Source organism: Pelophylax lessonae (assembly GCF_965119305.1).
Source record: "Pelophylax lessonae genome assembly, chromosome: 10".
Lineage (NCBI taxonomy): Eukaryota > Metazoa > Chordata > Amphibia > Anura > Ranidae > Pelophylax > Pelophylax lessonae.
Genome location: NC_138777.1, coordinates 118,224,117 through 118,250,099, shown reverse-complemented (window position 1 = coordinate 118,250,099; position 25,983 = coordinate 118,224,117). Strand labels below are relative to the sequence as shown.

The 25,983-nt window shown below is 39.0% G+C and overlaps 1 protein-coding gene across 1 annotated transcript in view; it reads right to left on the bottom strand.

The window, feature by feature from the left end:
- Nucleotides 1-11,189: 11,189 nt before the first annotated feature.
- FTO (FTO alpha-ketoglutarate dependent dioxygenase) overlaps nucleotides 11,190-25,983 on the bottom strand; it is a 694,380-nt gene continuing 679,586 nt past the window's right edge. The window contains exon 9 of the mRNA XM_082269859.1: nucleotides 11,190-11,543. Coding sequence (XP_082125985.1) covers nucleotides 11,390-11,543 — 154 coding nt within the window. The 3' untranslated portion in view covers nucleotides 11,190-11,389. The remainder of the gene's footprint in view (nucleotides 11,544-25,983) is intronic.

Here is a 25,983-nt window from a genome sequence, read left to right as displayed (position 1 = left end):
CGCTCTTCTTTTGTTTATAGCGCAAAAAGTAAAAATCGCACAGGTGATCAAATACCACCAAAAGAAAGCTCTGTTTGTGGGGAAAAAAAGGACGCCAATTTCATTTGGGTACAGCATCGAACGACCGTGCAATTGTCCATTAAATTCACGCAGTGCCGAATCGCAAAATAGGGCCTGGTCAGGAAGGGGGTAAAATCTTCCAGGGCTTAAGTGGTTAAAATCCACCACTAGCAGGACGTGGTCCTGCATTCTCTTCTTACCCTGGCAAAAAGTATAGAATCACCACTCTTGGAAAATTTTCATTCAATTAATTGTGTAGAAAAAACTAATCACAGACATGCCTAAAAACTATTTTCATTTAACATTCCAACCTTGTGGCTTTAAGAAACACTGTAGTCAGTTTCAACAGTTTTTGCCGATTAAGCAGAGAAAAAGAATATGGAATCACTTGATTCTGACGAAAATATTATGGAATAAAAAAAACAAAAAAACACTACAGTACACCACCTCTGGATTTTATAATAGGTTGAATTCTTTGCGGCATGGATTTAAATATTGACAAACCGTATTCTTCATTAATCCGGCTCCAACTTTCTCTTATTGCAGTTGTCAGATCAGCTTTGCAGGTTGGAGCTTTGTCAAGGACCATTTTCTTGAATTTCCACCATATATTTTCAATTGAGGTTCAGACTATTTGCAGGCCATGTCATTGACATTATATATGTCTTTCTTAAAGGAAAGTTTTCACTGCCTTTTCCCTATGGCAAGATGCATTATCATACTGAAACATCCTTTCAATAGATGGAATAAGAAAAGTGTCTAAAATATCAATATAAACTTGTGAATTTTTTTTAAGATTTAATGACTGTCATTCTCCATGTACATTTACCTGACATGCAACCCCATATCATCAATTATTGTGGAAATTTGCATGTTTTCTTCAGGCAGTCGTCTTCATACATTTCATTGGAATGGCACCAAACAAAAATTCCAGCATCATCACCCTGCCCAATGCAGATTCGTGATTCATCAGTAAATATCACTTTCATCCAGTCATCCACAGTCCATGATTACTTTTCTTTAGTTTTTTTCTGTGTAGGTGTTAATGATGGTTTTCATTTGGCTTTTCTGTATGTAAATCCCACTTCCTTTAGGCAATGTCTTACAGTTCAGTCACAGACATTGACTCCAGTTTCTGACCATTTGTTCCTCATTTGTTTTGTTGTGCATTTTCTGTTTTCAAGGCATATTGCTTTTAGTTTTCTATCTTGACGCTTTGATGTCTTCCTTGATCTATCAGTACGCTTCCCTTAAACAACTTTCCCATTTGATTTGTATTTGGTCCAGATTTTAGACACAGCTGACTGGGAACATCCAACATTTTTTGCAACATTCCATGATGATTTACCTTCTTGAAGAAGTTTTATAGTCCTCTCCTTTGTTTCAACTGACATCTCTTGTGTTGGAGCCATGATTCATGTCAATCAGGCTGGTGCAACAGCTCAATCTGGATATTGTTTATTTTACAATGGTACCTAGTTTTTATCAATCTGACTTCTTTGTATATGTTTTATTCATAATCAACTTGCCATTTCTAATACAATCTTAATGTGAAAGCAAACATTTTAGTGATCCTTAAAAACAGCCCTCTGGAGAAAAATGGTAGAAAATGGGAGTTCCAGTTTTTAAAGGGTTTGTTGGATAATGCCCTTGCTAAAAATGTAGACTATTTACATACCTCCTGAGGCCTGGCTGAAAAAACTCCCAGTTTTGGCATCATCCCATCCTGCCTTGTTACTAGCACATTGCTAAGACACTCACAGCTATTACTGTTCACCCCAACCATCAGAGGAGTAAGCTCTCAAACCCCCACATAAGTGGGATTCACTATCTCCTCCATCTCAGCATCGCTATGCTCAAAGCTACTGAGCCAGGGCAAAGAAAGTACATGCAAGGGGGTTTGAATTAAAATGAGTAAAACTGGTGCGCTGCTCAAATGATCCAAACCATGAGTAAATTCATACATGAAATACCCAAAAATTATCAAAACAAAATGATGTACATACTCCAAAATCAGGTGAATAAGTAAAACTTAAAAAATAGTCCTTTAAAAAAAATAAATTCATAAGTAACACTTCATGTGTAAAAATGTAAACACATGTCAGATCCTATAATGGATATCCTGTGTGTGTCTGTGTTATAGACCAAACATGAGAAACAGGGCTCATTTGAATGCATTCACCATATATAGTGCACGCCACTTACCAGACATTTCTGATCTCAAACTATAGAGATCACACTGGCTTGTGGTATATCCAAAAAGATTCAGCAGCCAAACAGAGGAAGATTTTCGTTCCACTCGCGATCACACTAACAACCCAAAGGCATCAGATAATAGGAGGTCAGCTGAAAATCACTCCCCACATGTGCAGAGAAAGAGGAAGACATCGTAGTGTCATACATTTACAAAGGCATTTATTAAAAGCACAGTTTACACTTACAGTTATGAAGTTTAAGACCAGGGAAGCAACCACACTAACACACACGGCAGTGATCATCACCAGCCTGCTCGTGCGGAATGGCAACGGAAGTCCAAGAGTCTTCCCTTCCTGTACACTACACTCCTGGAGACCATCCATCGCCTGCAGGAGACCCTACTTACCACCATCTGCCACACACAGGCTAACAGTGTGTGGTGACACAGCTCCAGACACTTTGAGACAGTGGACTTCTGTTGTCTCCCGCAGTTATCTGTATTTAAATGTATTTAACTGACGTCCCAGATGAGCCTCCTTTCCAAGTTGACACCTGTTACAGGAAAACACGTTGGGTGGATCCATTTCTGTGATATCATTCCGCATCAGACCAGGGAAGCAACCACACTAACACACACGGCAGTGATCACCACCAGCCTGCTCGTGCGGAATGGCAACGGAAGTCCAAGAGTCTTCCCTTCCTGTACACTACACTCCTGGAGACCATCCATCGCCTGCAGGAGACCCTCCTTACTACCATCTGCCACACACAGGCTAACAGTGTGTGGTGACACAGCTCCAGACACTTTGAGACAGTGGACTTCTGTTGTCTCCCGCAGTTATCTGTATTTAAATGTATTTAACTGACGTCCCAGATGAGCCTCCTTTCCAAGTTGACACCTGTTACAGGAAAACACGTTGGGTGGATCCATTTCTGTGATATCATTCCGCACAAGCAGGCTGGTGCTGACTGCTGCCTATGTGTTAATGTTGTTGCTTCACTGGTTTTAACCACTGGCCCACCAGTCGCCGGCAAGGCAGGTCGGCAGGTTCCTGCGAATCGCCGTACCTGTACGGCGGTTCATGGGAGTGATCCTGTGGGCGTGCGGAGAAGCCGAGGCACGAGGCTGTCAGCGGAGAAGCCGAGGCGCAAGGCTGGTGGTCGCGATTGCTGCTGGGCACCCGCGATCACACCCCGTGAAGAGAGAACGGCGGTCTGCTGTTGTAAACACAGCAGAACATTGTTCTCTCTGCTATCAATACAGAGCCCTTGTGTTCCTGCTATTTAGGAACACAGGTCTCTGTGTTGATAGTACAAGCCTATCCCCCCCACAGTTTGAAAACACCCCCTAGGTAATCTTTTCGGATATACCACAAGTGAATGTGATCTCTATAAATTGGGATCAGAAATGTCTGGTAAGAGGCGTGCACTATATGTGGTGAAGGCATTCTTATGAGCACCGTTTGTCATGTTTGGTCTATGACACAGACACACACTGCATATATATTATAGGATCGGACGTTTGTTTAAAAATTTACACATGACATTTATTTTTTTAATAAAGGACTACTTTTAACTTTTACTTATTCACCTGATTTTGGAGTATGTACTCAAATTTGTTTTGATGATTTTTGGGTATTTCATGTATGAATTTAATCCTGGTTTGGATTATGTGAGGAGCGTACCAGTTTTACTTAGTTAATTATTTTATGAGCCTTGTGTTCGGACTCTCTTGTTTGGGGCTCTCGTAATATTTGTAGTTACAATTGTTTTGTCTTATATGCCTAATTTTATTTATCTTAATTGCATATTTTTCCTAATAGAAGAGGTGGTGGGGTAGGTTCAGGGTTTTTATTATATACAAGGGGGTTTGAATTGACAAGGAGTGTCTTAGCAACATCCTGGCAACAAGGCATGATAGAATGATGCCACTTCAGGGAGGTTTTGGGAACACTTACATATCAGGGAGATATGTAAATGGCCTACACCTATGACAAGGGCACTATTTAAATTTGGTCAAAGCTGCGCAGTTTGTTTTTATCTACAGGTGCCACTTACCTGTCTGTACTGGCATGTTTTTTGGCAAATGTTAAATTTACCCATTAAAGCTAAATGGTATAAGAAATATGGCTGTAAGTAATGGCTGATTGCACAGAAATATAGGACTTTCATTTCTTGCGGCTTGGGTACCTTACATGTTGAGAAACATACAGTTTTAAATTATAAGTACGATAAGGAATAAGAGAGTGCAACTCATGTCAGCTGCCTATCCATATCATCACAATATCCAAATGCTCAAAATTGAGTACAGTTTGTATTTTCAGTCCAGATTCGTAATATTTTCTTGTAAACTGCTCTGAATATGAGTAACAAATTCAAGTTCCCAGAGAGCTAAGACTGGAGTAGCATAGACTTTCCCACTTGTTTGTATGCTGTAATCACAGTGCTTTGGTTTCCCTCTGGTTATTTCAGCTTTTCTGCTTGTAACAGTTGTGTATAGAGTTCAATTCTAAATTGAATATTCGTGCTACATATGAATAATGAAAACACATATTCAGATATAATAACATAGCATTGTTTATTTCCTCCACAAACAGGGCATTAATGATGGAGTTTGTCTTGTTTCCATGCTGCATCCCATAACACCTTAAACCTTTTGCTGACAGGGATGCTCAAGGGACCCAGGTACAAGCTGAAGGCATGTATATGTCTAATGGTTTTGCTATATCTTCACTTTTTCTGGGGCATGTCAGAACAGCACTAAGCCTAAAGGCGCATTCATTTGCATGGGTCACAGGGAGCCCTAAGGCTTAGCACTGTTTAGTACATATAGCTGAAAATCTTTTAGAAATATGTGTTATGTTGGCATAATGTTTATTTTGCTTTGTTGGGTCCTATCTCCAGAAAGTAGTTGATATTCCTGTCATGAAAACAATGAATTTCTCTATCAGCCAAAATTTTATTTATGCAAGTTTGTTATAGAAAAAAACATTACCATTTTTAGAATTATTACTGGACTGAAAAACAAAAGCAAAAGATCAAAGCTGAATGGAGTGTACATTTAGTGTACCATGTTCACCCAGCAGTTGAGAGAGGGGACCCACGGTGATGAGCAATAGAAGGGAATGGGGACTTCAGCACCAATTGCCACAGTCATTGCAGTGTGTGTTTTAATCATTTGAGTACTAACAGGTGTATATCCTTTAATTACCAAGTCATGTTCCAGTGCTGTAATAGTTTGACTAACAATTATTCAGCCATATAATTCTGTACTCAAATTAGTTTATAGAATTTTTGTGAGAAAGATAAAGCTTTCCTTTTATGTTATTTAATAATTATGGAGTTTGTTCCTTTATATATAAAGCCCAAAAATGTGGGTTTGCCTACATTTAACCTTTTTTTAAAAAATAATCCCACAATCATTGGTAGTCAGTGGTACATAAATCCCCTCCCAACCCCCCCCCCCCCCCAAAAAAAAAAAAAAAAAACAATTTCATATTCATTGGTGGTCAGTAGCACTTAAGTTCCATAAATATTTTTATTGAATTGAATTTTCATATAAAAATGCAAGAAACAAAAGACAGTACAGGTTTTCAATCAGTAAAACAGATGTAAAGAAGAGGTTTTGCACAATCATAAAAGTATACATAGCATTACCATCAATAGGGTTGGGGGAGGGGCATGGGAAAGGAGATTACAAAGCAGAGAAAGAAGGAGATGGAAAAAGGTAAAGGGGGGGAGGAATGTGTTGTTAAGAAATGGGGCACCTGGGAGTGGGATATGGGCCATGACATGGGGGAGGGGTTTCCCCATCAGGGGATTTGAGAAAAATATAACAATCCACCCCACCAGCATATTTTTAGGGTTCCTCAAATAGTGTCTTTGTGAGGAAGCCAAAATACTGTGATAAGTAAGCAATAACCCAGCCAGGGATGTTCTGGTACATTGCTCAATAGAGAGGGTTGCATTATGTTCTTGGATTCCACAATGGTTTTATAGTGTAGACAGCAAGTCATGTTATTTGTATTCGTTCTTCAAAATCTGCCACCTTATGCATTCGTGTGAACCGTTTTCTGTAATGTAGGGGTATGTTTAGTGCTCCAACACATTAATCATGTGCACAGTTAAGGATGGTAGTATGGTGCAGTAAATATTGTGTAGGTGTAAAGTCAAGAGCAAAGCTAGACACTACTGATGTAATGTGGTGTGCATCCCACCAGAACTCCTATAAGTGTAAACATCCCCCCCCCCATATACTGTATGTAATAATGTGCCTTCCTCTGTGTCATATCTCTAATAACAGTTTGACATTTTAGCAAACATTTTGTGAAGTATGGAGGCAGCTATAAACCAGTGAGATTTCAGTTTGTACTCATTCTCCTGGATGGAAGCACTAAGTGAGCTTTTGTGTATTGATGTATTAACACATTCCCAATTTTCCTCTGACAACTTCATGTCTATACCCTTATCCCATGATCTACAATCACCCCTTCATTGGGTGTGTGGTTGGAAAAAAGGATCAGGTAAAGAGTCAAAATGAGAAGTTTTTCAGAAAGGTCTGCCAGGTACAAGATCTCAAAAGGGGTTGGTTTTCTGGCATAAAGGCATTTGACTCTAGGTTGAGATAGGAAATGCCTGAACTTAAGATAGGCTCATTAGGGCATTAGGTTCACATGAGAGTTTTGGTGGTCAGTGGCACTCTAAACCCCCAACCAAACAAAAAAAAAAAAAAATGATTCATTCAAAAAATAAGTCATTAACCCCCTAATAAAAAAACAATCCCACCTTCAAACTGGTGATCCTCCTGAATGCTGTATTTCCAAAGATCAAGCCATTTCACAACAGAGGTACGGGAGTTTCATCTATTGTGAATGAACTGAATGTCTGTAAACACTATTACTGTTTACTCCTATGATAGTTGTGATTGGTTCACACTGATCACAAGGTACAGAGCCACTCTGATTGGCTGTATACATCGTCACTGTGATCTGAGCTGTCCACAACAAATGTTTTCCTAATAAGAATTTTTTGCCAATATCTACCAATCAGCTTTCAATGTCCTTTCTTACAGTGCTGTTTTAAAACTGTATCTAGGAGTCCAACTGGTTGTTATGAGCAAAAACATTATATATATATATATATATATATATATATATATATATATATATATATATACACAGTATCTCAAAAAAGTGAGTACACCCCTCACATTTTTGTAAATATTTTAGTATATCTTTTCATGTGACAACACTGCTGAAGAAATGACACTTTGCTACAATGTAAAGTAGTGAGTGTACAGCTTGTATAAGAGTTTAAATTTTCTGTCCTGTCAAAATAACTCAACACGCAGCCATTTATGTCCAAACCACTAGCAACAAAAGTGAGTAAAAATGTCTAAATTGGATCCAATTGGTCATTTTAACTCCCCGATGTCATGTAACTCGTTAGTGTTACAAGGACTCAGGTGTGAATGGGGAGTAGGTGTGTTAAATTTGGTGTTATTGCTCTCACTCTCTCATACTGGTCACTGGAAGTTCAACATGGCACCTCATGGCAAAGAACTCTCTGAGGATCTTAAAAAATTATGTGTTGCTCTACATAAAGATGGCCTAGGCTATAAGAAGATTGCCAAGACCCTGAAGCTGAGCTGCAGCACGGTGGCCAAGACCAGCAGTTTAACAGGGCAGGTTCCACTCAGAACTGCCCAAAAAAACACGGCCTTGCTAAAGAAGATGAGGGTAAAGGTGATGGGCTGGCCAAGAATGTCTCTAGTCCTAAACCCTATTGAGCATCTGTGGGGCATCCTTAAACAGAAGGTGGAGGAGCGCAAGGTCTCTAACATCCACCAGCTCTGTGATGTCGTCATGGAGGAGTGGAAGAGGACTCCAGTGGAAACCTGTGAAGGTCTGGTGAATGTCCAAGAGGGTTAAGGCAGTGCTGGAAAATAATGGTGGCTCATTGCAGGTGCGTTAAATTTGATGTTTATCACTCTCATTCTCTCATACTAGTCACTGGAAGTTCAACATGGCACCTCATTTCAAAGAACTCTCTGAGGATCTTAAAAAAAGAATTGTTGCTCTACATAAAGATGGCCTAAGCTCTCAGCTTAAACTGAGCTGCAGCACGGAGGCCAAGACCATACAGAGATTTAACAGGACAGGTTCCACTCAGAACAGGCCTCGCCATGGTTGACCAAAGAAATCGAGGGCACATGCTCAGAGACATATCCAGAGGTTGTCTTTGGGAAATAGACGTGTGAGTGCTGCCAGCATTGCTGCAGAGTTTGAAGGGGTGGGGGGGTCAGCATGCCAGTGCTCAGACCATACGCGCACGTTGCATCAAATTGGTCTGCATAGATGTCGTTCCAGAAGGAAGTCTCTTCTAAAGATGATGCACAAGAAAACCCACAAACAGTTTGCTGAAGACAAGCAGATGAAGGACATGGATTACTGGAACCACATCCTGTGGTCTGATAAGACCAAGATAAATGTTTTGGTTCAGATCATGTCAAGCGTGTGTGGTGGCAACCAGGTGAGGAGTACAAAGACAAGTGTGTCTTGCATACAGTCAAGCATGGTGGTGGGAGTGTCATGGTCTGGGGTTGTATCAGTGCTGCCAACACTGGGGAGCTACAGTTTATTGAGGGAACCATGAATGCCAACATGTACTGTGACATACTGAAGCAGAGCATGATCCCCTTCCCTTGAAGACTGGGCCAATGGGCAGTATTCCAACATGATAATGACCCCAAATACACCTTCAAGACGACCACTGCATTACTAAAAAAAAAGCTGAGGATAGGGGTGATGGACTGGCCAAGCATGTCTCCAGACCCATACCCTATTGAGCATCTGTGGGGCATCCTCAAACGGAAGATGGTGGAACGCAAGGTCTCTAACATCCACCAGCTCTGTGATGTCATCATGGAGGAGTGGAAGAGGACTCCAGTGGCAACCTGTGAAGCTATGGTGAACTCCATGCCCAAGAGGGTTAAGGCAGTGCTGGAAAATAATGGTGGACACACAAAATGTTGACACTTTGGACCCAATTTGGACATTTTAACTTAGGGGTGTACTCACTTTGGTTACCAGTGGTTTAGACATTAATGGCTGTGTGTTGAGTTATTTCGAGGGGACAGCAAATTTACACTCTTATACAAGCTGTGCACTCACTACTTTACATTGTAGCAAAGTGTCATTTCTTCAGTGTTGTCACATGAAAAGATATAATAAAATATTTACAGAAATGTGAGGGGTGTACACACTTTTGTGAGATACTGTATATATATATATATATATATATATATATATATATATATATATATATATATATATATATATATATATATATATATATATATATATATATATATATATATAAGGTTTCAAGATTCTGCAAATTTAAATGTAAAGCCAGAACTGGAGATTTGATGTGATGCAGATTAGAGTAAGAAGACTCTCTGCAGGTCATGTATAATGCAACTGTCTCCTCTGTTACTGCAGGTTCTTAATTAATTTTAGATTATTTGTCTTTAAATTCTTTAGTACATTAGAAAATTCTTCACTATTTAAAAAAGCATATGTGTCCCACGCATGAAACCCTCACAATTGAAACCTAAATGAACCTAACTGAAATGAAAAGTCAATTCACACTTTTGGGGTTGATATACTGAAACTGGAAGGTGCATAATCTGGTGCAGCTCTGCATAGAAACCTATTAGCTCTCAGGTTTTTGGCAAAGCTTAACTGAATAAACTGAAGTTAGAATTGTTTTCTGTGCATCCTATTCCCACTGCGATAAAATGCAGACATGCTGCATTTTATTGCAGCGCACTGTGCAGAAATACTGATGTAAAGAGACATGGATGACGTGTCACTTTGGAACACTTCAAATAAAGCTCAGTGTAAAAAACAAAAAGGTGATGTGGGATGCAATGAATCGCGCACCACACCACCCCCTATCACAGTCGAAATGGACAGCTGCCGCAAAACCCCTGTAGTTTACTCTCTGGCAACTGTCCACTAAGTGAAAATGGGTCCTAAAACTAGATTTCTAAACTTTTACTTTGCCCTCAACTACATAGGTTTATCAATAAATTTTCTTGTCCTTTTTTTTATAAGTCTAAGCAGGGACAGACAAAAATTCAGGGTACAAGTATAAAACATAATTGCATTTTGTAAACTATAGAGGGAAGGGGCATACAATTTATTGGAAGACCATTTTTCCCCCTATTTACTCCACATTTTATCCGAAATGTTTTTTTATTTTTTTTCCTAAAACCAAGAAAACAATATCTCAACATGTTTCCCCACTGACATGGTTTCAGCAGGGGAAAAAAATAATAAAGACAAAAATGTTAGGTGCAAACCAGTTACAGTGCACAAAGGAAAACAACATGTCACGTTTCTGTTGCTATTTATACAATTTCCTTGCTGTAGAAACGGTTCCTTTTAACACTTATTCCTCCTTTCTTTAATGGCCTTGTTTGGGTTACTTCTTCCTCCTGTGGCTTTTCCAGAGAAAAAGTGCCTCAATGGATTTTTGAAAACATTTTAAAATTTTCTCATGCAAGCACAATCGATAGTGAGAATGAAGATCAGGAAATAGGTACAAAATAGGGTCCTCCAACAACTTCTATCCCACCCCCCTTTCACATCCTTATGGCTCAGTAACAAGAAATAAGGACACGCTACTGCCAGCAAGAATGGGAATGAGCCAATGAGAGATAAAGACAATAGTTTAATTGGTATATAACATCTTTTTATATTTTTACCTTCAATTTGTGTCTGTTGCTTCACAGACATATTAAAGGATGAGAAAAAGTATAAGTAAACCTATGAAGCTGAAGCAAAGCACACCCTAATAGTCAGGGCTTAATATGTGGGCCACATATCCTAATACATTATGTGTTTTATTAGGAATTTCTGAAAATAAACCACATTGTGAGGAAAAATAATTCTACTAAATAGTTGCTAATCAAATATGTGAGGCCAGTAAAAAAAAGGCTTAATAGTTCGGAACAGCAATATTTTTAAAAGCACTACTTATCAGGCATATCATACACTATATTTTACTACATAGTGAACATTGTTTGCTTCTTAAAATAAAAGATCTGGGACTTAGACCAGTATTTTTATAAGTCAATTTCTTTGATCAGGTCTTCTAATTCTGACAATGTTTCGCTTAGGTCAAAAGGCATTGGAAAAGATGGATCATCTTCTTCCCAATATGGATAGCATTTAGGCCTCTGGTCCACAGGTAATGACTTTGCTAATTTGCATCTGCACCTGCAAAAAAATAAATACAGATAAGACTATGGGATCTGAAGTCAGTGTGTTGTTATCACTATTCAAAAGTAGCATTTTAAAAATAAAACAACATATAGTAAATGTATGCCTATTAGAAAGTTTCCTAATTTTTTTAAACCCGTTTCTACACATGGTAAATAGTGTTTGTACCTTTGATTATGCATTTACATAAAAATATGATTTTGTATTACATAACTGGACAAATGAATTCTATTTTAGCTTTTCATTTCATTAAAAAATCATTGTACTTAATTAAAATAAATCATCCAATCCATTATTCTCTTCCTTAGTGATGAGGATTTATTACCTTATAAAGTATAACGGCTTTTCAGCTATTAAGCACATTTCAATACTTAGTCCCAAAATAGAAAAGACAAAACCAGTTAAAGAGTAGTAACACATGGACACATTACATTTCCAGTGCTTATCAATTTAGAAGAGTACTGGCGTTAAAAGCATTGCACTGCTTTCTTTAATAACTTTTTAAAAGGGAATTCCGGCTAATATCACGATGCTTTCAAATAATACAAAAGTGCCAGAAATACATTCTGGTAATGCATAACAATAAAGAGATAAAAGATTATTACCATGTCCCAAAACATTTGTTTTGTTACCAGCAGAATTATTCCAGCCTTTGCCAATCTTTCCGTGAACCCTTCCAAACTTCTAAGTTCATTCAAAATTGAAATACTAAATTACTGCTAGCATGTGATAAACAACATTATGATCAGGATGAGCGTTTAACTCTTGTATCAAAGGTAGAGGAGACTACAGTGTGTGAAAAGCATATAAGGTACAATCTTGCACTATATACACCTTTCATTCCTCAATTATTTTATTTACAATAATGAATACGGGCCTATTCACAAGGGCATTTGGGCCATCCACCACCCAGATCAGTGCATATCTATAGCAGGTACAACCATCAGCCTATGAGTCAATGACAGGCTCTCTGCAGCTGTTCTATCTGCACAGGGCTGCTCATCTGTCCCAAACTGCATGTAATCACTCTTTGTGTGGACACAAGCAAACAGCAGCAGATCATATGAGCCTGTCATTGATTTATACAAGATTCCTGGCTGTGCCTGCTGCACAAATACATTGATCTGAGTGGTATACTGCCATGAACAACCATGTGAAGAAGCCCTAAATTTGAGGGTAAAACAGGAAACCCTTCATTAAAGTAATATTCCATTGTGACTAATCAGATTACATTTTTCATCTATTTCACTGCTCGTCCAGCCAAGAACAGAACAGGAATGCAACATAAAAATCACTGGACTCTAAAATGATTGGACTGCCACCTTTTACCACCCACCCTTTAGAAGACATCCTCTTTTCCACAGATTGGCCAGTATGTTGAATAGAGGATTGGCTGAAGAAACCCCCAGATACTGCCATACTTAAAAAGTAAACTCCATTTTGTTAAAAAATGTAATATTTCGCAGCATATTAAAGTGTTACACAACACATTTTGTTATATAATGTTAATGATAATTACCCTTCTGTTTCATTCTACAATTACTATATGTTTCCAGAAGAATCTGATGCATGATGGTTTATTTACTAAAGCCTAATAGACTGTTCACTTTTTAATGGAATTTTCCCCAAAGTTTAGCGAATGAGTATATATCTCAGCTCTGCTGATTTCCATTATCCATTCACGTGCAAGCAAAAATTATGTTTTTTTCCATGCACATGATTGGGTATTCTTTGCAATCTGAAAATTCACCAAAGTCATTAATCTATGGCAAAAAATTCCTTGCAAAGTGGACAATCTATTTTCCTTTAGTAAATCAACCCCGATATGTTGGTTACAGAATGCCCCAGAAATGTATTTTCTTGCTTGCGTGATTGGATCACAGATTTCCTCACATGTCTACAATAAGATACAGGTAACATTTTAGGCATCCCCTGCAATAGGAATTTCATTTTTGGTAAAATACACCCTAAGGCTTAATAAAGAGATACAAATACTGCAGCTTTCCTCATTTGATCACTGAGATTTGCTCGGGTGGTTATAAGACCCTTCAATTTAAGAATAAGTCTAGAAAGGATGTGATGACACAAACAGAAATGTCCTTAGAACAGAAAAAAGTTATGAATATGCAACAAACAAACAAAAAAAAAATCTTTGCAATGATTATGCAGAGGGCATGTTTTCTCCAAACAAAAGTGGGAGTTACACTTTAAGATAAGGATAGACAGAAGGAACCGAGTAGGAGAGAATGGTGCAAAACAAACCCCACACCAATTTTTCCACCTTGAAATCGTCCCCTTCACCTGGAAATCAGTTCCTTCTGTGCGATGCTTTCTTTCAGTCAATGCACCGGCCCCTATAAAAAGTCAACCTGTGGGATGGAGGATGCCTTTTTTTTTTTAAATTAATGTTTGTTGGATTTTGTCTCTACTCCAACTGTGTTGGCTGGTATGCCAGCACTGGCAGATCATTTCATTCTCATAACTTCCCATTGCCATTTCCATTTAATAAAATGTTGGCTTGGAAAAATCTCAGTTGAATTTTCACGGGTTTTGTACCTGGAGTGCACAATCTGACTTCCCTCTAAGGTCCGGGGTACTCCTAAGACAGAAGCTGGTTTGTAGGCAGGATTATTGCCAAAACAGAGATTTATCATTGTTACAGAACTTGCTAAGAGCTAGTATGAAAAATAAACCCTTCAGCATTATTAACCACTTACATATTCAAGCCAATATCACTTAAACAACAAATAAACCGCTTCAAAGCCTGATATGGACTTCAAAAGGAGCATCATGAAATACCCTGGACAAGCTTCTCCAGATCAGAAGGAAACAAACATCCAAAAGCAGAATTAATCTCTATGTAAATAGGCAAAGCATTGTATAATATTAGCAGTCACAGTACTGAGGGAAATTGTAACCTAAAGTAGATAAGAATGATGCAATGTTTCAAATAAGAACAGCGCTACTTGCTTGGTTTATTTAATGTGCAAAGCTCACAATTCCATTTGCTACCCTATGTTATGGAACCCATACTTCCAGCTCTAATAATGTTATTTAGTTTAAAAAAAAAAAATTACATATAATCAATACAACGCACAGTAATCTTCTACAAACAAGCCAAAAATCTTTCTTTTTATCCTCCAGTAAAAATACATGTGACCATGCCCAACAGAACAAATTTGTGTACATATTTGTTTCTGAGCCTTTTTTGTTAAACCTTCTTCTATATATATTTTTTTTGAATCAATGATATATTTAAAGAATAACTTTTGGGTTTTGTGTAAAACAACAAATTATAAAAATCTGTCAAGTTTTATTGCCGTCTGTGTACCTGCTGGGAAAATGTATCCTCCCTCTATTTTTTCTTGTGACCATTGTCACTACAACAGAAAGTGATGGGAAATAAAATGTTTATAGTTTACACTGGATCAAATGAGGGGAAATCTTTTAGTAAATGAATATATTACAGTGACAGTTGCCTATAAGGGAATTCCCTTCACTTTGAAGAGATTTTCTCCTCATTTCTCCAAGATATGAATTACATCCCCCCCCCCCCAAAAAAAAAAAAAAAAGACAAAAAAAAAAAAAAAGGTTCAATAGATTTATTTTCTAAAAACTACAAAAACATTTCTTTCGTGCACTCAGACACCTTTTCATAAATTAGCCTATCTGTTTACTTCAACCAATACATGTTAACCTCTTTACGACCGCCCGCCGCAGATATACTGTGGCAGGCAGCCGCTCCTGCGCAAATCGCTGTAAGTGTACGGCGGTCCTGAGCAGGAGGCTAGGGGGCGAGCGCGTGCTTCAGCGGGGAAGCCGATGCAGCGGGCAGGCGGCTCCGATTGCCGCCTGACACCCACGATCATTCCCTGCTGAGAGAGAAGAACGGTCGGGCTGTTGTAAACACAGCTGACCGTTCTTCTCCCTGGAATGTTCATAGAGTCCCTGTGATCCTTCTACATAGGATTACAAGTCTCTATGGTCATTCCACAAGCCACACCCCCTACAGCTAGAATCACTCCCCTAGGCTCACATTTAACCCCTTGATCACGAACAATGTTAACCTCTTCCCTGCCAGTGTCATTATTACAGTAACAGTGCATATTTGTAGCACTGATTAATGTAGTAATGTCACTGGTTCCCCCACAATTGTCAAAAAATGTCAGTCAGGGGTTTGATCTGTCCACCGCAATGTCGCAGTCCCGCAAAAAATCGCAGGTCACCGCCATTACTAGTTAGAAAAAAAAAAACAATAAAAATGGCATAAATCTTTCCCGTAGTTAGGAGACGCAATAACTTTTGCGCAAACCAATCAAAATAGGCTCATTGCGATTTTTTTACCAAAAATTTATTTTTAATTTTTTTTGGGAATGTTATATAGCAGAGAGTAAAAAATCTTGATTTTTTTTTCAGAATTGTCGCTATTTTTTTGTGTATAGCGCAAAAAATAAACATTGCACAGGTGATCAAATACCACCAAAATACCACCAAAAGAAAGCTCTGTTTGTGGTTAAAAAAGGAGGTAAATTTCTTTTGGGTACAGCATCGCATGACCACGCAATTGTCAGTTAAAATCACGCAGTACCAAGTTGAAAAAAGTGGCCTGGTCCTTAAGGGACAAATCCTTCTGGTCTTAAAGTGGTTAAATCTGTCCAGTATCAAAATGGAGAGTCTTAGGCCCAACACCATAGATTATCATAGATTACCATAAAGGTCCTTCCTCGGTTCCTAACTTAAGGTGCAGCATCCTTGTGCAAATTCTATTGTTTGGTTGTACTTTACAAACAAAAGAGCAATATCAACACAAAATACTTGGAACCAATGAATATCATTTGATATTCATATGTGTTTAATTTTTAAGAAGCAAAATGAGTTTTAGGTACACATCAAAAACTTCCAGTATAACATATCCACCCAAAAAAACTCATGCACTAAACTCAGGTTGTTACAATTTGCATCACAATTGTCACAAATATATTATTCGTTTTAATTTCCTAGTTATAGCCACTAATCAATGAAAGAAAAATGATTTATTACAAAAGAATACATTTTATTTTTATGACACGAATATAAATCTGCATTAAATCAAAAGGCATTTATGGATATGATGCCTTTAGATTATCCTTCCATCAATTATATGTTTTATGAGTCCTTTGTGGGCTTTTTGCCACATAGGAGGCCTTAAAAAAATCATAAATCAGCATTGTCTTGTTCTAGTCAGTTTTAGGGCATAACAATGCCGATGCCAAAGTCAGTAGTATGATGTTTCAAAGGCAATTCCACCAACAGGGAACTTTTTAACCCGATCTGCAGCAGTCTACCATCACTCTGCCACTTCTATGGTATTTTGTACTTGTGAGAGACCAGTAAAAGCTTGGGTCACTATGCTCCAAAGGAAATAGGTGTAAATGGCTCAATTAATTCTGCTACAATTGACTGACCCAATTACCACAGCAATCACTCTCAAGAGGCTATTGCTATGTTAATTAGGAATACTTAGTGAAAAGTCTTGGAAGTCTGAAGATAGAAGGCTACATGTCACTATTCTTTCTTATTTTTTGCCACTTTTGTGCACATTTTTTGTTAAGTCATCGTGTCTCTCTTCTAACTTGCTGAGAATGTAATAAACTGGCAAAGCACAGGTTCACTTTAAGGATTTTTTTGTTAGACTGGATTTCCTTAGGTTAGTTCTTCATGAAAACTAAGGACTGCCCATAACAATAATGTGATTGCTTATAACACTTATTTCTACTATTTATACTAGACAAGTACGAAGAGAAATATATAAAGTATGTCAGAACACATTTAAATATATCTCTCAAATCTAAAATCTTGTTAAACTGTCATATTTGTACTTATTTTTCTGCAGTACATAATACGAGTCAGAAACCTGATATGAAAACAATGCAAAACACTGGAAAAAAAAAAAAAACGCCTGCTTTTTCCTTCTGGATAAAAAATGAATTCTTCCTAATGGTGACTGTCCCTTGGGATTTATAAATGGACTTGTAACATGACTTTCTGGCACCTCCTGAGCTAGTGTCGTGGCGTGCTTTATTGTCTCTCTGTGGTCCTCTACACTCAGCCCGTCGTACATAACACGCCTGCTGTGGAATCACCATATAACATTCTCATATATCTCCTGCATTCTCGATTCAGCTTGAGATAATAGCATCTGTTAACACGCACTAAGTACTATCACAGAGCACATCACTTCATAAATAATAAGATTAGCCGACCTGCAGGCCCCCACAGGAAGAGTAATGAGTTTAAATGTTTCTCATTAGTTATTTAAAAGAAAAGGATTAAAGGGACAGGCAATGGGTAATCGGCCTTCTGGCATGAATATTCTAACACTTGTATTAAGAGGTTGAAATGGTTGAAGATTTCAGTGGAGGAGAAGGAACTTTTAACTTTTCTATTGCCAGAAGGGTATATGGTGAACTGTATAAATCATGCCAGCTTTAAAATATGGAATGAAGAGATGTATACTCATTGATTAGAGCCCAACCAACTAGACTGTATCCGTTAGTTCTATTGTAAAAGATGTAACTGAAAGCAGGAATTACATTAGACAGCACAAATACTTTCTCTTTTTATATAAAAAAACAACTGCACAGCAATAACACAAAGGCCATTTCACACATACGGTCCGTTTGTCCATTTTTCATCCATCTGTTGACGGATGAAAAACGGACATCATTGCATCTCTATGTAAAAACGGATGACAACGGATGATCACCCGTTAACATCAGTTTTCATCCGCTTCCGTCAATGTCCATTTTTTGCAATGGATGAAAGTCCTATTTTTCATCAGTCGAAAAAACGGATCGGACGAAAAACAGATGTAAACGGACAAACGGTCAGTTTTTACATCCACTACCAATGCAAAAACGGATGAAAAAATGGATGAAAAACTGATACATTTTGACGTGACTGAACTGATGAACTGAACGGACCGTATGTGTGAAAGGGGCCAAACTGATTCAGATGCGGTCTACATTTAGGGCTCTTTCACACGGGCGATCAGTCTTTTGCCTCTGCTCCGGTCCTTTTTTTTTTTTCACGGAGCGGATGACACTTGTGTCCGTATGTCCGCATATCATCCCATCCGTTTGCGGATGATATACGGACATAATGTAAAGTCTATGGGCATTGCGGATGTCAGCGGATGACACCGCTGACATCCGATTTTGCTTCCTTTCCGTTTTTTGAACGGAGGAAAAATAGGGTTCTGTTCCGTTCCAAAAAACGGAACAGAACTGAAAGGAAGAAAATCGGATGTCAGCGGATGGTATTCCGCTGACATCCGCAATGCCATTGACTTACATTATGTCCGTAAATCATCTGGAAAAAAATAGGATGGTTTGCGGACATACGGAGCGCCCGTGTGAAAGGGCCCTTAAACTGTAATTTCACCAACAGTTTCTTTAAGGTTTGTAAGGAAACATATACAGGTGCATCTCAAAAAATTAGAAGATCGTCAAAAAGTTCATTTATTTCAGTGATTCAATTCAAAAAGTGAAACTCATATACTTTATTTAGATGTGTTATACACAGATTGATATATTTCAAGCATTTACTTCTTTTAATTTTGATGATTAAAGCTTACAGCTAGTGAAGACCCCAAATTCAGTATCTCAGAAAATGTGATTATTACATAAGACCAATAAGAAAGAAGGATTTTAATACAGAAATGTTGGCTTACTGAAAAGTATGTACATGTACAGTATAGTATGCACTTAATACTTGGTCTGAGCTCCTTTTGCATGAATTGCTGCATCAATGCGGTGTGACATGGAGGCGATCAGCCTGTGGCACTGCTGAGGTTTCTTTCATGGTGGCCTTCAGCTCATCTGCATTGTTGGGTCTGGTGTCTCTCATCTTCCTCGTCACAATACCCCACAGATTCTCTATGGGGTTTAGGTCAGGCGAGTTTACTGGCCAATCAAGTGATACAATAATCATTAAACCAGTGTGAAGTTTCCACAGTCAGTGATGATTTGGGGAGCAACGTCATCTGCTGGTGTTGGTCCACTTTGTTTTATCAAGTCCAAAATCAGTGCAGTCCTCTACCAGGAAATTCTAGAGCACTTCATGCTTCCTTCTGCTAACAAGCTTTATGGAGATGCTGATTTCATTAACTTTTTGATGATATTCTAATTTTATGAGATGCTCCTGTATGTGTGTGAAAACTTTTAGTTTAAAGCAATATTAAACCCAAAAGAAAACGTTTATTATATTACAGCTCACAATTCATGCATGTAATGGCTGCATTAGCTTTCTTTTTCAAACTTTCTTTCTTCTATTTCTGGTGAACCAGCCGAAAAGTCTGTTGTTTTTCAAAAGGACCAGATCTCCTCCAAATGTATTAGTTACAGGGATGAGGCAAACCGTGATCATTATTTATTCATGTAAAGTTGTTATCCCTAAAGGAAATAAACTGTTTCTGTTATTGCAGTGTAACCTTCAGTTTGTTAGTGTATTTTAATCAGCTAGTACATCTAACACCCCACCCCAGATTAACAATGCTGTTTTCTGCTGTGCCCCTGTTCTCCTTCATCCAGAGTGGATACAGAAGGCATATTACTGGTCAGGTGAAAACAAAAGGGAAAAAGCCTAAAAGAAAAAAAATGCAGCTGCCACTACAACTAATGATTGATAAGTTACAATGTATTACATTGTTGTTTTTTTAATTTCACTTTAAACACTTGCCGATCGCCCAACGCAGAAATACTGTGGCAGGCTGGCTCAGCTGCGCGAATCCGTACGCCAGTCGCGTGCGGCACTAGGGGGGGGGGGGGGGGGGGCGCGCGCGCTCCCCTGCAATGTTCTGACTCGGTTCAGAACCGATTAGTCATCAGGTCCAGGCCAATGATTCTTGGCCTGGACCTGTTGATCGTTCTGGCCAATTGCAGAATGTCCTGTGCCCGTGTAACGTAAACACAGGCATAGGAGATGATGCAATCTCCTCTCCTGGAGTCCTTTTTGGTTCCAGCGTGAGAGGAGAGAACATCTACTTTGAGTACAGAAGCAGCACACTGACACCAGTACACATAGGCACACATTTAACCCCCTGATCTAACCATTTCACTACCTGTCACAGTGCACACTATATACAGTATACAGACAATTTACTAATCACCTTAATAGTGTCCATTGTGACTTCAGTTAGTGTGAGAGACAGTTAGTCATAGTTAGAGTAAGTCCCAGATAGGTTTAGGGTACCCGCCATATATCCCCTAGTAAAGATTTATCCCCTGATCACCCCTAGTTAACCCCTTCACTGCCCAGTCAGAGTGTCACTATTATAGTTTACAGATCTTTTTTCTGATCACTTTATTCGTGTCACAGGTGACATCAGTTAGCGGTAAAGTTAGCGTCAATTCAGGACAGCGTCAGATTGCCCGCCACATATTTAGTAATACATTTTAACCCTTTGTTTGCCAGTGACACACACACACACTAAACACCTCCATTACTAGTATAGTGTCTGAACGGATCAATATCTTTGATCTGATCAGAACTATACTAGCATCCCCAATAGTTTAGTATAGTGTTCCCAAAACGCACCATTAGCAGGATCAGCCTCGACACCTGCCAACACCTGCATTTATCCCCTCACTTACCACCCCCCCCCCCCCCCAAGAAGTGCAGGATCAGCAGATTACTGTCACTTTCAAAACACAGCACACTAAACCGGAGCATTAGCAGAGTCAGGCCTGATCTCTGCTAGCACTATTCAAATCTGTAGACAGCAGCGGCACCCTGACAGATAGCTCTGACAATGGAGTAGTGGTCCCTGCTAAGGTCAGGCATACCAGACTCCGTTCTTCTGTTGCTGAGGTGCAACAACCGCAGGGTTCTCGCATGTCGGTACTAGTGCTGCTCAACCTTCTGGTGAACTGGCAAGCAATAGCAGCCTAGTACATCCTGGTCATAGTCAAACCAGTACTGCACTAACACTTGGTGATGTGGCAATTCCCATAAGTGCAGTTCAAGCGGAGATCAAGTTCAAGTAGTGTCCCGCAGCCACCAACAATTTGAAGACAGGCCCGTAGAGCCCATAGTGTCCTTCCTGAGGCGCGTGCAAAGCCTGATTGGGAGCCCACCACTCAGGTTTCCCAAAACATATCATTCACTCGCTGAAGGTGGACGCTTGCTGCACAACTCTATGCCAAACTCTCCAAACCAACAAGATTTCCCTTGTTTTTTGGATTTCAGTTGTCCCCAGTCAGCTTTACAGCTGATGGGCGCACATGATTGGAGGGTGTTTTCATGAATATCTCTATCCCTTAAATTGCCTACTTTCTCCAACGAAGTACTCAAATGCAGTGTTGAGACCCACCCAGCCATCTGTTTTTAATCTCATTGGCAGGCACATATTCTAAACAGCTATACGGCAGACTCTACCGCTATTTTAAGGTTGCCCCTGAAGAAGGAGTTGTGATTCATATCTTTGAAACGCGTTGGGCACTTACCTCAATAGAGCGGTATCCTTCTGTCCATTGACTGTATGAATTGCATCAAGCTTGCCAATTGCTTTTAACCATTTACATTTGTATTTGTACATGTTATATTTTTCAATAAAACATTATTATTATTACATTCTTTTTGTATCTATTTACGTGCCTTAAAAGTCCCACCCCAAGGGGAATTTCTATTTTTGAGGCTCCACAAAATTCGGCCCCTTGTAAATCACTTAAACCAGAACTTTGATGCCTTGTATATGCCCCAACAATCTGTCTACGATGATGAGTCCCTGATTACATTTTCTGGCCCCCTTGCTTTTAAATAGTTTTTCACCAGCAAGTGTGCCAGATATGGGGTCAAGATGTATAAGCTCTGTGACAGGGAAATAGGCTATACATGTAGTTTCCAGGTTTAGGAGGGAAAAGATAGCAATGTGGAGCCCCCCAACTGCCCAGACTACATGGGGAGCAGTGGAAATATTGTTTGGGACTTGGTGTCACCCTTATTCGGAAAGGGGTACCATTTACACGTGGACAATTTCTATACAAGCGTGCCACTTTTTAGACGCCTTTTTGATTTTGGAATTGGCGCATGTGGCACCGTGCGACCAAATCGCCGGGGCTTCCCCCAACGGCTTGTAGATTCCCAACTTAGATGGGGTGATAGAGCCTGCTTGAAGTCTGATAAATTGCTTGCAGTGAAGTGGAGGGACACACAGAATGTTTTAGTTCTGTCCTCCATTGACGCAGATACGACAGTCCAAATTGCAACGGCGACTAGTGTTGTTGAGAAGCCCGCCTGTGTCCACGAATACAACCTTAACATGGAAGGGGTGGACTGAAATGACCAGATGATGGCGCAGTACTTAGTTGCTCGTAAGGCCAGACGCTGGTACAAAAAGTGTCTGTATACTTATTTTAATTGGCCCGGCTGAACGCTTATGTGCCATACAAAGCTTCAGGAAGAAGTGGATCCTTCCTAAAATTCCAGGAAGAGGTCATCACAGCCCTTCTGCATCCAGGAGGTGCTGTGGTCCAAATTCACTATCCAGATGCAGTGAGCCGGCTGCATGAGAGGCATTTTCCAGATGTCCTCCTTAGTACCCCTACCCAAAGAGCACCCCGAAGAAGATTAAGAGGTAAGAGGCCACGGTTGTCACATCCCAGCACCTGGAGCACTGTGAATGGATTAATAAGAATTCACCAAGCACAATTTTGATTGCATGCTATTGCTTGGACTTTTAAACACTACTTGGAGCACATTTATATATTTATACTTTTTTATATATTCTTATGTGATTTTTTTATATATCCTTATGTGATTTTTGTATGGAATTCTTTATATATTTATTTATTGGTTCACTGATCCACACCTTTGTGGATTAATTTACTTTGAGAAGCACAAGCACTTCTTAATTGACGGTTGTCACATCCCAGCACCTGGAGCACTGTGAAGGGATTAATAAGAATCCACCAAGCACAATTTTGATTGCATGCTATTGCCTGGATTTTTAAACACTACTTGGAGCACATTTATATATTTATATTTTTATATATTCTTATGTGATTTTTGTATGGAATTCTTTATATATCTATTTATTGGTTCACTGATCCACACCTTTGTGGATTAATTTACTTTGAGAAGCACAAACACTTCTGAATTGAAATTGCACTGGTATGCACTTTTCTTTGCTAATTGCACCAATAGTAGATCATATATATATTTGTAGCAATTTTTAATCACATATATTACACTTTAAATCACCTATTAATTTTTATAACACGTGATATATTAAGATTACCAGCGCCTTTTTACCTATGATATATACCCCGAAGAAGATGTTGTGTCTGTAGAAAACACAGATTTAGGCTTGAAGCCGGCTATTTTTGTCCCTCCTGTCCTGGCCAACCTGGTCTTTGCATCAGGGACAGTTTCCGTCGCTACCACATAATAGTAGAGTATTCGTATAGGGTACAGCACGGCACAATCTAGGAAACACTTTTTCACACAAGATCTCAAAAGATGTTGGCTATAGCATTACCCTAGCCTGGAACAGTTTTTTTTACAGTTACATAGAAAGTGTAAAAAAAGTTACCAAAAAATAAATAAAAAATAAAAAAGCCAAAAACAGTTGTTGCTATTATTGAGTTAATTAAAAAATATACTGTTATAGCTGCAGCACTGATTTTGTTTATTCTGACAGCAACAGCGTTTGCTCTCACCATATATGTGATTAATGATTTTACTGTAGGAAGTGATTTCAGCACCGCGTTTAAAAAAAGAGCATATTTGGCGAAGCATAGGGGATGGGGGGGGGGGGGGGACACAGACGGCGGATCTCCTCTATGCTTTGCCATATATTTTTTAACACTTTTCTTGGCAAACATTTCTTCATCCACATCGATCGATGCAAATGGAGGAATCTGCTATGTTCTTCTTTTTTTGGGCTGAAGGAAAAAAAAGAACATTGCATATATGCCCGTCATTAGAAATGGGTGGATGCTGGGTGGTCTAATGGTGGGTATACCACACACTTTCTGGTAATGTTTTTTACAGCCAGTGGTCAGCTTTCATGTAAAAGCAATCCTAGCAGATAATTAGATGCTAGACTGCTTTTACAAGCAGTGGGAGGGGACTACCTGCCGCCTTCAACGGTTTTCTCTGGCTCTCCTGTCCCTGCGGGTAACCCAAGACTGCAGGCGGTGGTTCCTTAACTGACCATAGAGCTAAGTGGAGACCAGAGTGGCTCCAATCATCTCTATGGCCTAAGATACCGGATGCTACTAGCATTTGATGACTTCAGTTTAGCCAGATATGAACAGTGCCGTTGGGAAATTGGGAAAGCGTCTTATCACACCAATTTGTGGTCAGATACTTGAAGGGCAGAGGAGAGATCTAGAGTCCAATAAACCCCAATTTTCTGAAAAAAGAGTACCTGTCACTAATTATTGCTATCGTAGGGGACATTTAAATTCCCTGTGATAACAATAAAAATGATTAAAAAAAAATGTAAGGGAAGGTGTCAAAATAAAATAAAAAAGCAAAATAAATAATAATATTCAAGCACCCCTGTTTTCCCCGCATTTGCGCGCAAAGGCAAATGCAAGCATCGGTCTGGTGTTATATGTAAACAGCAATTGTGCCATACATGTGAGGTATAATCGCGAACGTCAGATCGACGGCAGTCATTTTTGCTCTGTAAATCCAAAGTGGTAACCTGTAAAGGCTTTTAAAAATGTACGTAGTTTGTTGCCGCAGCACGGGCGTGCACAATTTTAAAGCATGTCATGTTTGGTATCTATGTACTCGGCATAAGATCATCTTTTATATTTTACCAAACAATTGGGCAATATATAGTGTATTTGTGCATTATATTTTAAAAATGTTTTTTTTCCCCAAAAAATTACGTTTGGAATACCTCTGCGCAATCACCGTGTGACAAAAAAAAAAATGCAACACCCACCATTTTGTTCTGTAGGGCCTCTGCTTTAAAAAAATATATAATGTTTGGGGGTTCAAAGTAATTTTCTAGTAAAAAAATAAAAAAAAATTATAATTTTTTCATGTAAACAAAAAGTGTCAGAAAAGGCTTGGTCTTTAAGTGGTTAGAAGAATGGGTGATGTGTGGCATAAGCGTCTAATATTGGGCATAAAATGCCAGGACAGTTCAAACACCCCCCAAATGACCCCTTTTTAGAAAGTAGACACCCTAAGCTATTTTTTTTTTTTATCCAAATGATATATTGCTCACACATACCATGGGTATATGTGGAATGACACCCCAAATTCATTTTGCTGCTTCTCCTGAGTACAGGGATATCACGTGTGAGACTTTTTGGGAGCCTAACTGTGTACGGGACCCCGAAAACCAATCACCGCCTTCAGGTTTTCTAAAGGCATAAATTGCTTATTTTTCTTCCTCACTACCCATCACAGTTTCGGAGGCCCTAAAATTTCAACA